The 16,984-nt window shown below is 50.6% G+C and overlaps 1 protein-coding gene across 2 annotated transcripts in view; it reads right to left on the reverse strand.

Annotated features, from left to right (window-relative positions):
• Positions 1-355: 355 nt before the first annotated feature.
• The window catches only part of Mad1l1 (mitotic arrest deficient 1 like 1), a 304,565-nt gene continuing 287,936 nt past the window's right edge, over positions 356-16,984 (reverse strand). For both annotated transcript variants that reach the window (XM_040751261.1, XM_040751262.1), the window contains one exon: positions 356-920. In XM_040751261.1, the coding sequence (XP_040607195.1) occupies positions 762-920 (159 nt within the window). In that variant the 3' untranslated portion in view covers positions 356-761. The remainder of the gene's footprint in view (positions 921-16,984) is intronic.

The raw sequence follows: 16,984 nt of genomic DNA on the forward strand, positions 1-16,984 counted from the left end.
TGCTTCTCTGAAGCCCAAAAGGGGCTTCAGTCCCCAACTCCTCTACCTTAAATGGGTCACATCCACACCTGGAACCACGCTCAAAGGGTGTGGCTACGGTTACAGGTTCATAGGCAAGATGCCACTATAATTAGCCTATGGACCTAAAGACCTCAGGCAGGGGAGAGGCAGGTGGAGCAACCAAGGCAGGGAGCAGATACCCAGGCTCTGGAGGGATGGGACACAATTGCTTCCCTGACCCCATCCACCTCTTAGTCCACACCTAGGTGTCCAAGCATGGCAGGCGTGTGGTAAGGACTGCCCAGGTGTCCAAGCACGGCAGGTGTGTGGTGTGGTGCCTCAGACACAGACATGGTGAAAATGATAAGATACCACTTTATTTCATTAGGCTGAGACTGCAGCCTCAGGCCACAACCTGGCCACCAGAGTGGCCTCAAATAAGCAGCATATGGGACTGGTGGCTGCTGTGGGGACACCTTGGGACAGTGTGGGGAGGGGCTCTGGAACAGGAAGAAGAGGAGAGGCCCAGTGCTTGGGGCAAGAGAAGAGAGTAGTGGGCTGTGATCTGGCTTGGGCACCCTAGCAGCTGCTCCTGCTGGCTAGGGACTAGAGACGGAGGGACAGAGAGACTGCTTGAGCAGAGGCTCTGGCTAGTGTTTGTGGCACGATGCAGCTATAGGTGGCGAAGGGGACAATGTGGGGTATATGCTAGGCAGAGGTCCAGTGGCTGCAGAGTGAGGATGCCTGCAGGCAGATGGAGGCTAGATGGAGGTCTGGCGGCTGAACAGCTCGATGGTGAGGGCGCTGAGGAAGGCAGGAATGCTATCCTGCTGCAGCAAGTGCAGCTCAATGAGCTCAGGCACTGAACGGGAAAACTCCGTCTCCAGCAGCTGCATCTTGGAGCCCGAGGGTCCTGTGGCCTGCAGGGGGAGAAAAGAGAGGGACATCAGCGCTGACTGTTGGGCAGGTGTCTGTCCTCTGTCCTCACATGCTCCCCAGGGGAGAGGGTGAAGGCTATACTCCTGCCACCGCGAGAGCAGCCTGGGCTAGACAGGCACTGGTCTGCTTCTGTCCGCTGCCCACGGAGGCAAAGCACAGGTAGAGGGAGCTGAGATTCACAGCAGGCAGGCAGTCTTGCCTCACTAGGATTTGGATTCTTGGGGGCTTCCATTCTAGTCACCAGCTCTTCAGCTGTCACGTGCTTGACCTGGGGAGGCAGAGCAAGGCCCGAGCAACCTCCAGACTGTGAAGCTAGGAAGCTGGGTGTTGGCTGATGGGGGTTTGGTTCTCCAAGGGTGGACTCTGGAGCCCAGACTGGTTCTTGCCCTGTTTTCTTATGTCTCTTATAACTGAAGAGAGGGCATTGTGGCTCTGTGGTGGCTGTGATGGGGAGGAGTGAGAGGGGCTTGCAGGAGACTCAGAGCTGCAGTGGCATACATCTTGGCCTCTGGGGCATGCCCAGGTTACTTGGCTGCTTGGCCAGGCTGCACTCTCACCATGCAGGCTAGGCTGGGAGAAGCAGAGGCCCTGAGTGAGCCTCCTTGTCATCCTGAATTTCCTAGTTGTCACTTATCCTGGGACCTCCCTGCCACTTGGCCCAGGCATGCTGCAAGGGCCAAAGATGTAGAAGGCCTGCTTGGTTACGGGAGAAAAATTCCTGTTTGCAAGGCCAGGTAAGAAGTGGTCACAAGCCCACTCTGGCCTCCCAAGCCTTAGGTCTGATGTAGAACTGGAGTCTAGCAAACCCAGAGCCCTCCTCCCTCAGCCACAGAAAGAGGGCCCGGCTGGGAGCTGCGCAAAGGTCACACTGGATGGCTCTCCAAAGAAGGAGCAGGAGGGTCCGATAAAGTTGGTGGGCTTATGTGGTGACCGGGGGATGTGAATCAGGCCAGAGCCCATTAGGAAAGGTGGGTGAGGAGGAGGAGAAATCAGACCTGTTCATCACTGGCAGGGAATTCAGCTATTATGGAAAAGCCTGGCAATTCCTCAGCATGACCATGTGACCCATTGGCACCCCTCCATTGTGCCTTCAGGACAACTAAATACATGTGCCCACACTAAGATGTACATGCAATGTCCGCAGTGATATGATTCAGAGTCATATGTATGTACACACACACACATACACAGACACACAGACACACACACACACACAGACACACACAGACACACAGACACACTTTAGTCATGAAAAGGGACAAGGGGACAAGACATGATGCATGATAGCTTAGGGTCAATTTTGAACACACTGATGCCACTGGCATAAAGCATCCATACAAGACAATATGCAGAGGCAGGAGGCAGATTGGCGTGGACCAGGGTGAGAGGGGTAGGGAGTGCCTGCTCCAGGGATAGTGTTTCTCTGTGGATTAGCCTGTGCCAATGAATACACAATGGATGTGCTAATGAGAACCCAAATGCATGGCCACCATGAGGCCAGAGCAGGGATGAGTTTGTTCTGAAAGGTCTCTTCCTGCCAGCGGCTCTGCAGGTGCCTCTGCTCCCGGGAGCTACATAGATGGCCAGTCTGCTCCCATGGGTCCTAGCAGCCCATGACTGCCACAGACTCCCTAGCACGAGCAAGAGGGGTCCTGGGGAGACTGCAGCTGCCTGTGCCCCTTACCCCCTCCACCTCCATGACTCATGGGGCATCAGGGCATGTGAGGTTCCGTCTCACTGACTCCCCGAGCTGTCTTCTGACTTGCTTGTTACCTGGGTTTTCCTCCTGTTTTCTCGTGTGGACCGACCCCCAGCCTGTTCCCATGGCCCTTAATACATTTAGCCTTGTCATAGTTCAACACAAACCATCTTTAAACAAAAATAAGAGAAACCACTCTGACCTTTTCTCGAGAAAATCCTTTCATTTCTCCCTTCTGCTCTCGACTCGCAATGTTTTTCTCGAAATGTCAGAGGGGCTGACTCTGAGGCGGCTGTTGGGGAAGGAGCAGGCGGAGCTGGCTGGGTGGGGGTAGGAGCAGGGTGTGAGGAGAGCCTCCTGGTTCTATCCTGTCCCAGGACCCCCATGGTGTTGGTCTCCCCAGTAGGATCTTCTGGGTGTCATGCCTCTTCTGCCCTGTCCCTAGCACGCGCTCTCTCTGTCTCTCTCCCTGTCTCTCTCTGTCTCTCTCTCCTCTAACCTAGGGCCTCCTACAGGTTAGAGGCAAGCATCCTACCACTAAGCCACATTCCCCAGTCCTTTCACTGGAGGATTCTAGGCAGGTGCTCTACCATTGAGCCACACCCCAGCCCCTCACTGGGGAATTCTAGGCAGGGGTTCTACCACTGAGATATGCCCAAGGTCTCTTGTTAATATTGTTTTATTTTGAGACAAAGTTTCATTAAGTTGTCCAGGCTGGCCTTGAACTGTGGTCCTCTTGCCTCTGTATCCCAAGAAGCTCATGACAGGTCACCACACTCATTCTTTATTTGAAAGAGACCTGTCTCAGCTGCCAGCTGAGAGCTAAAGAGGCCACATGAAACCCACCACAGTCTCATTGGCTATCTACGTGTGGAGCCTCTGTGCAGCCAGTGCAAGTCCTAGACGGTGCCCCCTTTGCAAGCCTCAAACAATACCAAGTCTGAGGTTTGCATCACAAGCTGGGCATGGCCCAAGTAGCCCCTTCCAGTCCTTCTGCTCACTCACCCAACTTGGTTCCCCCAGTTGCCCCGCCCCCTCAGCACTGGTGGGCCCACCTCTTGGTGCAGACCCACCCAGGAAAGTGGTCCTGGCTTATCAGCATGTGCAGGTTGAACGACACCCTGCCAATCAGTCCCTGCACCGATCTGCCGTGTTCAAATGCCACCCGGTCCCCAGGTGCCTGCAAATCACCATAATTAGGGGCTGTTCACTTAAAATTAGAGCGCAATTTTTTAAAAAGCAAATTGCCCAGTCAGACGTGCTGGCTGCGGTTAGAAATATTTATGGGCTACGTGCATGTGCCGTCTCCAGCTCCCTCTCTGTGTGCTGGAGATGAGCCAACAGCACCGTGGACTCAGCCTAGCAGGGATGAAGGTGCCCCACTGCTGACAACTGGCGGCCTCTGAACTTTGACTCCAACCTCTACCTCTGGCAGGGGTCTGCCCTTGAGGCCAGCAGTGCTGAAGGGCTTTGGGCAGCAGATGTGACTTGTCCTAAGAGAAGTACATGTGTGAAGCCAAGGAGCTCCAGATAAGGATGTTGGGGTGTTTTGACACACAGCCAGAGGGATGCTAAGGACATCCCATGAGCTAATGTTGGGTGAGTCCCTATCTGCTCAGGCCCAGGGGACACAGTGTCCTCTATAGTCTCCTTCCTCCTCAGCATCTAGACCTGGGTCTGTCCCCTCTATTCCACTGACACTACAGTGTCATTACAATGTCAGAGTGTGCAGTGTGTAGACCTCCTGGGCTTGTGCTATCTGGGTGGTAGAAATAGCAGACTACTATAGGAAGATCAGCCCAATCCCTTCATGCCAACCATCTTGTGCCACCTCAGTCCCACCAAAGCTCCTAGCCTAACCTGCGGTGGGTGGCTCATGGGAAGGGCTGTGTCAGTGTGCTCCAGGACACCTGGCATCCAGCATGACTCCTGGCTCCCATCTTCCTCCTGTGACCTCGGTTGCCAAACCCCAAGAGGAATTGGGAGCCACTGGGTCAGGATGATGAGGACAGGACTGAAAATGAGTGTCCTGCATGCGGTTTCAAATGGAGAAGCTGAGTCTGCATGGCAAATGGCTTGCCTGGTGTCCCTGCTGAACCGTGCCAAGTAAAGTGTTCAATGTATTGTGGGCTAATCACAAAGCGTGAAAGGAATTTACCATCCTGGCGAGGGGTGACCTTTCCCTCTGGACTGTGTGTGTGTGTGTGTGTGTGTGTGTGTTGGGGGGGATGAGGCTGGGCCCTGCAGCTCCTGATGATTCTCAAACCCACAATTATTATTATTAGCTACTTTCTATTTATGAGCATTGTGTCCCCCAGGCTTGCATTCTGTTTCAGAGTTCCACAGCTGCTCCCGAAGCTTCAGGAGGGAGTGGAGGGCACAGGGTAGGGACAGAGCTCATGGGTCCTATCAGAGGACACAGGGTAGGGTCCTGTCTGTGGAGTATTAGCCATCAGGGCAGACAAGGGGCTCCTGGCCCTTCACAGGTTTCCTGTGGACTTGGAGGCCACAGGGTTCCAGGATGTGCTGGAGAAGTGGGGGCAGGAAGGACAACTGTAGTGGCCAGGAGGGCTTGGATTCAGCACATGCCCTGAGATGCAGGGGAAAGACTGGGGAGACACTCTTCTGTAGCTGGTGCTTGCGGGAGTCAGGGCAGCCCAATTGCTCTGCTCAGAAGTGGGCCTTGGTCAGCTTACCAGTCAGAAGGGTTGGGAGACGGAATGGTTGGGCTGGGCTTCTCACTAGTTTATCCCTGACCTACAGGGCATGTGGTCTCTGGGAATGACTTTTCCTAGAGCCACCATGCTCACATGAGTGTTGACATCAATTAACTGGTGAGACATAACCCCAGCTGTTACTCCTACTTGCTATGTGATCAGAGTATGTGCATTGCTCTCCATCTTTGAGCTGGTATTCTCATATGAAACAGGGATTGATGGCGTTCGTTCTTTGTTGGGGAGACTGTAGGCAGCTCAGAGGATTCAACCAGCATGCAAAGCTCCGAGCCAAGGCAATGTAACGGGGAATAGATAGTTGATTACCCAGTGAAAAAGTCCAAATGAAACAAGGAGCTGGGACAAGGCTCTGTGGGTGGTACACACGAGGACCTAAGTTCAGATCTCCAGTATGCTTCTAAAGCCAGGCATGGCAGTGCACACCCAGAACCCTGGCACAAGGGGAGGCATAGGCAGGCAGATTCCTGGAGACTGTGGTCCAGCTAGCCTAGTTGAGTCAGTAAGCTCCAGGTTCACTGAGAGACTCTGCCTCAAAAGACAGAGGGCTCAGCAGGTAAAGGGACTTGCCAACAAATCTGATGATGTGAGTCACATAATTGAAGCAGAGAACTGACTCCTCCTCTGGCCCTAACAAATACTGTGCATGTGCTCTACCCCATAAGTACATAAATGAAAAGATGGTAGAGAACACTGGAAGATGCCCCCACATGTATTTCTGCAACCCCCCCATGTGCATGTACCCACACGAACATACAAGCATACATACATGAAAAAAATGCCACAAACCCCAAACTATGAAACACAGTTTTCAAGTCACTGAACCTAAGGGATCAAAGACTAGAAATGGGTGGCCTGAGGCTGCAGGGCAGAGAGCTGATGGGGGAGAGGAGGGAGCACTTTGCGAGTGCTCTCTTCTGAGGAAGGGTGGCTGGTACCTGGTACAAGAATCTGCCTGACCAGGACAAACCAAAGGACTGGGGAGAACCTAGCTCAGAGGGCTGAAAACTGTCTCCCACCCCAGCCCCGGGACAGTTCTTGGGTCTGATGTCAGTGGCAGGGCAGGAGTCCTGCAGCTGGGGTCTACCTCATAAACCTTAAACCAAGGTCCCTGCAGTTCAAACTGCTTCCAGGGAACTCTAATGCAAAGCCAACAATATTTATTGTAATCTAGAGAAATCTGGGGCTCAGGCAAGGGAGATGTAGCATGCTCAGCGCTCATTGATGGTCAGCTGGTCACAGGAGACTCGGGAACACATGGCTCACAGGGAAACGACATGAGGACCAGTGGACAGTCTTGACAAGTAATGTTAACTCATCATTACTTCAAACCATGTAGCCAAAAGCTCAGAGACAGAAAAGTACAGGAAGTAACCCGGCCAAACCCAAGGTGAACATGGCACCATGAAAGATGATGAATGGTGGGTGGGACTAGGGCAAGCCAGACACTGCTTTGAAAAGATGAATGATCCCAAAGATGCTGTAGAAGGAGATACCCAAAATGATGCAGGAGAAACGATCCATCCTTGGCAACCAGGCCACATGACTGGGCTCCACATATACCCAGTATCCCAAAGGGTGTGTTCATGTTTGTGAAAGAGCCTCCAACATTCCACATCCAGGTAACACAATGATGCCAGTCCCTGTCCTTCAGGGGGACCTGCTTCAGTCCATCTGCATGGCACAACTGCTGGGATGTTTCTGTCACCTCACACTCAGCTCTGATGGGTGTGGCTGGGCTCTCTCCCTCTGCTCTTAGAAGCTCAGACAAAGTGAGCAGTGCCATGTATACTGCAGTGTAACAGGGAACTGATGGTGGTCCCCAGGCAGCAGCTATAGAAGAAGCATTTCTGGGCACAGCTTCATGCAAGGGTCTGCACCTGTGCTTCCCCAGGCAACTGCAGCCATGGGAGACCTTGATCAGTGCCCTGATCAGATCCTGGCCTTCAGAGCAGTGACAGTGATCTGTGACCAATGTGGGGGATGGAAAGACACTTGAGGAAAAGATGCACATGTTGTGTAATGTAAGGGCAAATCCAAACCAAAAGACCTGAGAAGCCTAATAAACTCCAAACAAAGCAAGAGAAGAAAAGGGCCTCCAAATACATCATCAACATGCTCAGCTCCAGGGAAAAGAAAATCTCAAAGCAGCTGGCAGGCAAAGAAATGCTTTTTTCTACAGAAGAATAAAGATAAGGATGACAGCAGATTTCTCCCTGAAAACAATGACGGTAAGGAGACAGTGGGGCAACAAAGAGCAGACGGTGACCCAGAACTCAACACTCAGTGGGATAACAACTTTGAAGGATGTTCAGACACACAAGGCCTCTAAGACTGACTCTCAAGCTGATCTATACTGTAAACAGACCATCCATCCACCCAACCATCCAACCACCCACCCACCCACCCATCCATCCATCCATCCATCCACTAGTCCATGTGCAGTTCTGGGGATCGAAGCCAGGGCCCTGTACATAACAGTCAGCACTCTACCCCGAGCCACACCTCAGCCCCATGAAAGGATATTAGGCAGATACTCTACCACTAAGCCACACCTCCAGCTGTTCCCATAGACTATTTTAGGAAAACTATGTCTCAACTCCATCCAGGTCTGCTTTGAAATCAAAATCTGAAGACATCATAAAGAAAAGGCAAAAAGAGGGCATGCCTATATCCCAGGTCCTCCAGTGTAGTGCAAAGACTATCTCCCAATAATTGTGTGTCACTTGAACATGTATGTTCATGCATATGGAGGTCAGAGGTCAATCTTGGTGTCATTTCTAGGGCAGTCCACCTTGCTCCATTTTATTTTTTGAGACAGGGTCTCTCCCTGGCCTGGTATGCACTAATTAGGCTAGTCTGGCTGGCAAGAGCTCAGGGATCCTCCCGTCTCCATCTCCCTAGCACAGGGATTAGAAGTCTGAACCCCGACATGGGGCTTTTAAAAATGTGGGTTCTAGGTATTAAACTCAGGTCCTCATGCTTGCAAGACAAGCTTTTGCCGACTAAGTCATCTCCCCAGCCCCTTCCCCCTCAGTCAGTCACATTTGTATAGCTGTGAAAAATACTGAAAGATGATTTATTTTCCTCACAATCATGGCAGGGGGTGTGGAAAAATAGAATACTCTAGAAGCTGGGTGGTTGTGGTGCAAGCCTTTAAACCCAGCCCTCAGGAGGCAGAGGCAGGTGGATCTCTGTGGAGTTGGAGACCAGCCTGGTTTACAAGAGCTAGTTTCAGAACAGCCTCCAAAGCCACATAGAAACCCTGTCTCAACCCCCCCCCAATAGAACACCCCATTTTATCTGGGAAACAGAGAAAGGGGATACTGGGGTCAATCAGGACAATATACTAAGGACACATACCTAGTGACCTGCTCCCTCTAGCAAGGCCCCACCTCCTAAAGCTCCTAGACTCCCCCTGGGTAGAGTAACCTGCTGGGACCAAGTAACTGCTTCTTGACCCTGCAGAAGATACTGTATATTCCAAACAATAATCCAGCCAGGTTTTTCTACAAGGCTGCTTGGTATTAGAGACTGTGAAAAAGAAACTATACACTAATCTCAATGCAATACACACACACACACACACACACACACACACATTTCATGTGTGCATGTATGTGTTCACTTAGGTGTGTGTTTGTGTATGTGTGTATATGTGTGTGTGTGTTCACATGCATGTGGAGGCCAGAGGACAACCTTACTTGTCATCCATCTTCAATCTAGACAGGGTTGCTCCCAGGCCTGGGACTTGCCAAGTAGGCAAGGCTGACCAGCCAGAAAGCCCTCAGGGTCTGCCTTTGTCTCAATGCTGGGGTGACAAGTATGCCTGACTTCTTTATGTGGGCTGTGGGGCTCAAACTCTGGCCTTTAGGGTTGTACAATAAGTGTACTGAGCCACTTTCCCAGCATGCACTTTTCAAAACCAAAACCAAACATCTTGGCAAAGTAGGGTCAGATCAAGGGTGCATGTGAGCAGTGTATGATAGAACCCATCCCTGAGGGGAAGGAGTGAATGCTCTCTCAGATGAGAGAGAAGATGGAGACGTCCGCTCACCACCTCCACGCAGGCATTCTAAGGTGTTCTGCACTAGTAACAAACAGAAATTAAAAGTGTAAGCCAATACTGTTTTATAACAACATTGAAACATGAAATACCTAGGGAAAAATTGAGAAAAGATTGAAACAGCTGCAGGATGAAAAGGAGATGGTGGGGCTCAGAGGAAGTCCTCTTGGGCTGGGAGATGCGTTGCTAAGATGCAGCGTCCCCAGACAGTCTGCACAGTCGGTGCATGCCCAGTCAACACCCAAGCAGCCTTCCTGCTCCTGGAGAATGTGAATGGCTGTGACTTAAGTTCAGAAGGAAATCTATAAACTCTGGGACTCCTATATGGCTGAAAAAGAGCAAGACTGGAACAAATGCTGGCTGAATCACACACAGAGTAGGAATGAAGATGTGGGCCTAGCAGCAACAGGCATAAATGGATGGTGGTGGCTCACCCTGAGGTAGACTCTTAGGTTCATAGTCAAGGTACAAAGGTAACTCAGTGTTTCCTAAGCAATGCCCTTGTACCAGTACACCTGAAGCTAGGTGCCACATTCTACATTATTTTTTCTTTTTGAGGCAGGGTCTCATGTAGCAAAGGATGGCCATGAATTTCCAATCCTCCTGCCTACATATCCTGAATGCTGGGATTACAGACACGCACCACCACACCTGGTTTATGTGGAACTGGGATGGAACCCAGGGCTTTGTGCATGCTAGACAAGCACTCTGCCAACCGGGCCACACCCCAGTCCTCCACAGATGTATGAGAGAACTTCAAAACATGTCTAGTATCAGATATGAAAGTCAACTCTAATGAATCACAGACATGTAAAATGTACACCGTAGAACTGCTAGAAGAAAAGCTCAGAGAAAAATCCTCCTTAGATCAGACATCAGATGCACACTCAACAAACAAAGGACTGGTGAAACATCCAAACTTAGAACTGCTCTTCTCAAATGCTTTCAGAGAGTGAAGACAAGCACGGCCTAGGAGAACATATCACTAGTGTGGAATAATCCTCTTGTACATTGTAAAGAATTGCCACTCAAATTGGTTTAATAAAATGCTGATTGGCCAGTAGCCAGGCAAGAGGTATAGGCAGGGCATCCAAACTAAGGATGATGGGAAGGAGAAGGATGGAGTCAGGAGACACCAGTCACATGCAGAGGGGGCAGAAGATGAACGTGCCATGTTAATAAAAGTACTGCCACGTGGCAGAGTGTAAATAAGGAATATGGGTTAACTTAAAACGCAATAGCTAGTTAGTAACAGGCCTGAGCTATTGATCAAGCATTTACAATTAATATAAGCCTCTGTGTGGTAATTTGGGAAGTGTCTGACAAGTATTTGGGACAGGAGGGGGGACAGGAAACTTCTGCTTCATATCACGGTTTGTGGCTAACAAGGGTTATAAAACTAGCTATACAAAGATTCCCAAAACTGAGCAGCAAGAGAATACATAACCTAGTTTAAAAAATGAGCCAAGGGGCTAGCAAGATGACTCAGTGGGTAAAGAACTTGCCAGGCAACCTGAAGACCTGAGTTTGATCTTTGGAACTTACTGGTGGAAGGAGAGAATTCACTCCACACAGGCCCTGGCACAGTACTTCCACCAATAAATAATTATGCATATGAGTAAAGATGTGAAGAGACACATAACCAAAGAATGGCCAACACAGCAGGCAGAGGTTCCGTACTGCTGTTCACCTGGGAAACACAAGTTAGTCCTTCCCATTAGAATGGCTGAAATGGCAAAGACCTAGTGAGGACACAGAGATGCCATACTCCACAAACTGAGGGGACTATATCAATAGTCCACTGCACACACAGGTCAGAAGCCCCTTGAAAGATTAAGCATACATGTTTCGTAAGATCTCATACTTCCACACCTACAAATATGTATCAAGCTAAGAGGCAATATGTTTTTGACACCAAGCCATACATGTGAATGCTCCCTGTAAACCATATTTGCAATAGACCCATCTCAATGTCCATCAACAGGTGCACAGGTAAGCAAGTTGTAGTATGTCCATTCAATGGACTACTTACATTTAGCTTTCAAGAGGAATAAACTGTTGATGTTCAAGGCAACATAGATGGATCTCAAATTAATTATGTCAAGTGGAGGAAGGTAGACAAGATAAAACTCAAGGACTGTAAACTACACTGACAGGAGATACCTGGGGTTGTCCAAAAATGGGATGGGTTGGAGGGGGAGCTGCAAAGGGAGGATGGATCTCCTGGGATGATGACATGCCTGCAAATCTTGGTGATAGGAGGTATGTCCTCCCTTTTTGCACTGAGGCAGGGCACAGGTTTTCTTGGGTGAGCAGGACAGGTCCTTGCAGACCTGAGAGGCTCCCTGTCATTCTTGACCTTGTTTGGATCATGATCTTTCTTGAGAATAGCAGTTCTGGCTCCTCCAGCCAGAAAAACCACACAATACCTTCTTGACATTTTGTACATGAAGCTCAAGAGGATCCAGGAAGAGCACCACACCTACTAAGATAGTCCTAGTAAAGAGTAAGCTAAGGGGATAGCAAGGTGGCGTGGTGGGCAAGGAGCTCATCATGTAGCCTGAAGAGCTCTGCAGAGTTGTCCTCATTCTTCACATGGGTACCCTGGCACAAGGAGTGCTAGGGAGGACGTGGAGCTGGAGCTATGGAAGGCAAGGTGCATGGCCTTCAGAAAGTCCAACAAGAGGGGGCAAAGTGCTGGCTCCCAGAGCACATCCAGAAGTCAGGTTGTGAGGGTGAATGGCTATAACCATTGTGCAGAGTTGGGGATGGCACAGGGCAGACAGGCAGATACCCAGAACTTACGGCCAGCATGTCTAGCCAAGTTGTGAGATCTCGGTTCAGTCCTAAAAAATAAGGTGGCAAGGACTAGTGACGAAGCCTAGTGGCAGAGTGCTTGCCTCTCATGCCCAAGATTGTGAGTTCAAGACCCAGCATCACCAAAACAAAACAACATTCTTGGGGCTAGCAAGGGGGCTCAGTGAGTAAAGCACTTTCCAGGAAGGCCTGACAATCTGGGTTCAAGCTCTAGAACACATGCAAAGGCAGAAAGAGAAAATCCACTAGCTTCCATACGTGTGCTATGTCTTGTAGCACGGGCCCCACCACACACACGCAATAATAACAAACAAATACGTTTTTAAAAAAGAGTGGAGAGGAATAGAAAACTATTCCTAACATCTACCTCTGAGAGAGCAATAGTGGAAGACACTGGATTCAAGATCTGTTCCCCCAGTCCCTCATCTCAGTTTATGCTGGGAATAGAACATCAAGCTGTGTGCCTGCTAGACAAGAGCTCTGCTGCTTGGCAGAATCTCCAGCCATGGGAAACATGTCCTAATAAAGTGGTTTCACAGTAAAGGTCTGGCTGCCAACTGTCCACACTGGAAGGGAAGGCCTCCTGTGGTCCTGGGTACTTGGCAGGGTGTGCACCTCAGGGCTCAAAGCCCAGTCCATGGCTTGCCTCCTGTCACCGTACAGCTAATCATGAACTAAAGAGGAAACTAGATACTACAAAAATCTTGGGGCAAACCTTGTCCCTACTTATGGCTAGCTTCCTTCCTGGGACCTGTCATTTGCTACCTGTGACATTTGGCTCAGAGCCAGTCATACTGGGTCATACATGGCCAGCAGCCAGAGGCCCTCCAGTCTAAGGCCCCTGGTCTGTGACGGGAACCCTATGGCCTAGTGGACCTCAGTACTGACCGTGGATTGGCCCCACACTCCAACTTTCCATCACCACTGCTGGATGCCCACTGTGTGCAAGCATGTTAGCTACTTTTCTGTCATTGTGACCAGACTGGCCAAATTGGATGACTTAAAGGAGAAGAGGTTTGCTTTGGCTTGCAGTTTCAAGAGGGGTCAGAACTTCTTGGTGGAGAGGGCATGGTGGCATGCAGGTGCTGACCTCATGAGGATTGGGAAACAGAGGGTCAGAAAATAGCCAGGGATAATACGCCCCCAAGGACCCATCCCCGGTGACCTGCTTTCTCCAGCTTGGCTCCACTTCCTAAGTTTTCAGAACCTCCCAAAATAGCACTGACATCTGGGAACTAAGCATTTCAACCATGAGCCCATGGAGGTATTTTTTATTTGGCTGTAAGGGTGAGGTCTGAGATCTCACATTTGGCTTGAAGGGAACAGAGTTGAGGCCGGTCCTTCCCACAGTAATGGAAGAGTGAGGCCAAGTGATCTCAGAGTAACTCTGGTGACTCAGCCTGGACTTCGTGTTGGCAGAATGGCCAGGATCGCAGCTTAGGCTTCTCTGAACTGTGATGGCCTCCCAGGACCAGTGGTTGGTGGGAGCTTGTGTTCTCAGAGGCTCCAGCATGCTTCACTGAAGGCAGCTGTCCTTCCTGCATGGCAGATGTGGCTCAGGGCTCCTGGTGGGCCTAGGGACATAGATGGCAGCCGGGCAACCATCTGCCCTCAAAGCTGCTGCCTCGGCTGCTGCTAAATGGCAGATTTGTTGGTTCTGGGTTAAAAATATCCTGTGAATGACACAACTTTTAGAGGTAGGTCTCTGTAGACTTGGAGGGGCGAGGACATGCTCTCCTCAGCTTTGCACCTCACTCGCCTGAAGTCTGACACACTGGCAGAGTGGATCCCAGTGGGCCAGGCCACTTACTTCTCAGAGAACAGCCTGAAGTTCCTCACACATAGCCCACTATTGTCAGGCTCAGGACTTGGCTTTTCTGTCCCAGCTCAGACTCATCCACAACTTCTGCTTTGAGTTCTCGAGGGGACAGATTAACAAGGTAGATGCCCGGCCTGCCTAAGACCCATGGGTACCTCAAACCATCCATCATTTATGATACAGAATCCACCTCTGTTCAGATTCTTCTGGACCACCTGCACTAAGGACTGTGGATTTCTATCCAGCTCCCACCACAAGGGCAGGTGGCACACAGTGAGGACATCCAGTCCAGAGGCTGTTCTCAGAGATGTGCTGCCCATGGCAACTTCTTCCCAAGAAGGAATCTGGAATGGTGAGGCTGCTCACAAGCTCAAAGGTTCAAAGGTGCCTATGCTCTGGAAGCCGCTGCTCTGTTGCTTCAACACTCAAGATCAAAAGGAGGGACAGGCATGCTGGGGGCTCTTGAAGGGATGTCCCTGATACCCCAGGGCAGGAGTATACACCTTAGGCACAATTCTGACAGGTAACTCAACCCTCTTGTGAGTCACAGAGGCTTCCAGGCTGATGATATCCCAGGGACCCTGACCATCCTAGCGTGTCTGCCCATCTCTGTGGACTGCTTGCTTACCCCTGGTAGCAGCAGCATCTGCAAACTGCCTTGGTTTTCATCTTTGGCTGGCCCTGAAAGCCAATCATGAAAGGGAATTTTCTTTCTTGTTTTTTTTTTTTTAATTAGACTCGGTAACATCACCACGCTGTGAACGTACAGCTTTGTAGATCTTGTGTTTCTGACAGTAATTACTCACTGAGGCTTTTCAGGCTCCATTTCAACTCGGCAACTGCCCTGCCAGTAATTAAGCGAGAGAGACGAGGCAACAGATTCCGGGATTTATATGTATTCCTTCCCACCTGGGCTCCCGACTTCCTCTGGCTACAGCCCTGTGTGGGCATGCTTCCGGTTACAGTCTTCAGGGGCGGCTCTGATCTCCACTCGGGATCCACCTGACTGTCTTGCAACAGCTGGAAAGAAAACCAGTCTTGCACGGAGAGAGAAGAGCCTCTAGCTTGTTCTGTCACTAGGTGAGCACTAGGTGAGCATCTTCAAGAGTGACTGTGTCCTCCATGCCAGAGAGATCAAAGTCTCCCCTTTTAGGTCCTTCTGAAGTGAGCTCTCTGTCACGTGTCTAACATTTATCAGCAGGTGGCAATGGATTCCTGCCTCAAACCCTCCCTTCTCCCTCTGCTCACGAGCTCATCCAGGACCCTCTGGGGCCATGCCATGAAATAAGGTAGGGTCTGTTGGTCAAAATGCTATGTGCACATATGAAGGTTACTTGTTCATGATCACTTCCCAAGGCTTGGTTTGCAGATCGACTCAGAGCCTCATCCTCTGAGATCTGTTTGAAAGCCCCGATGTCAAGGGAAATCCAGACTGTGTGAGGCCCAAGAAGAGGCTCAGCCCAGTCGTGCTTCCAGGCTGAGTCACATGGAGATGGTGGATGAAAACTGTCTACTGGTCTTCTCAGGCAAGCAGGGCTCATGAAGAGGGGTGCCACCCTTCCTGACCTGGCTGTTTTATTACAAGCACTCTCCAGTCTCTGATGGGGCAGTCTTTGTGTGAAGGGTCTGGTAGTATTAGTTGTCCACAGTGCTAGCTACTTCTGCTTTGGGCTTGAGGTTCTCTGATTGCATATATACATGAACTCTGTAGAGTAACACTCTCCTTCTCTCTCAACACTCAAATGAAACTGGCCCAGGGGACCTCCAGTAGCAGAAGGACTGTGGCAGGAAGGCCAGAGGGGGTCAGGGCCTACATGGCCACAAAGCAGCTCGATGGCTGTGCGAGTGGGCAGGTTCCATCAGCTGGCCCACCTCTGACTGTGCCAGGGCTTCCTTAAATACAATTGGTTAGTCACAGTTTAGTGTTCTTTATTGTAAGCTATTTTGAGAGGCAATTAAAACATCCCACTGCCAAAGTGCATGTCTCCTATGGGGAGTCCTAATATGAAGGAGTCAAAAACAAAGATTGGGGAGGAGACCCGGGCTCCAGGCTCATTTTTGAAATGGCAGGCTTTGTCCTGGTCCAGTCTTCTTGGAGAGTGCCAGGGAGGCCATGCTGGGGTGCGGCCAGGACTCACAGAGCAGGAAAAGCTAAGTCATTTTCCAGAGGGCATGGCCTCATGACACTGATATGCCCGCTCCCTCCTGCTGAGCTCAGCACAGTTGAAGCCTCTTGCCAAGGCCATTCCGTGACCACAGGTGAGAGAGAGGTCTGGTTTGCTTGCAATAGGACTGAGCCCACACAGCTGATGGGGATGGCATGAGGGAAGGCAGCCAGGAGAGTCCGCTGGAATGCTCACAGGCCATCTGTGCCTTTAACTGTGATTAAAAGGCGATTTTAAAAAGTAGCCAGCAACTTCAGAGGTATCTCGGCCAGTGTCACTGAACCTCCTACAGGGCTGACCCTGCTTGACACATACCCAGTCATGCTCCCAGGGGACACAGCTTTTCCACAGCTCCAGCTTTTCTTCCTGTGACTAGTGTGAGAGGATTGTGGTTGATGGAGCATGGTGGCCTTGTGACTTTCCACAGGGCAGAGAATAGCTGCCAGGTGGTCAGGAGGATGTCAGATGGGAGGCCACTCATGGGGCCCTTGGTGGGTGTCCACAACAGATCCTGAAGTTGGAGGTGTGGGATTCAGCATCAGAGTCCCCTATCCTAGCCAGGGAGTTCTCATATAGCCCTGTTCCCTGAAGCTACCATGGGCCTTTCCTCGAAGGTTGCCATTGGGGATACCAAATCCCAGGCACTCACTCCTCTCTCTCTCTCCCTCTTCTCCCCCCCCCCACTTGTGTGTGTGTGTGTGGGGGGCTCAGCTCATGGTAAGCTCCACCAACTGTCTCCAAGCTTCT

The sequence above is a fragment of the Mesocricetus auratus genome, unplaced genomic scaffold (assembly GCF_017639785.1).
Source record: "Mesocricetus auratus isolate SY011 unplaced genomic scaffold, BCM_Maur_2.0 Super-Scaffold_100008, whole genome shotgun sequence".
NCBI lineage: Eukaryota > Metazoa > Chordata > Mammalia > Rodentia > Cricetidae > Mesocricetus > Mesocricetus auratus.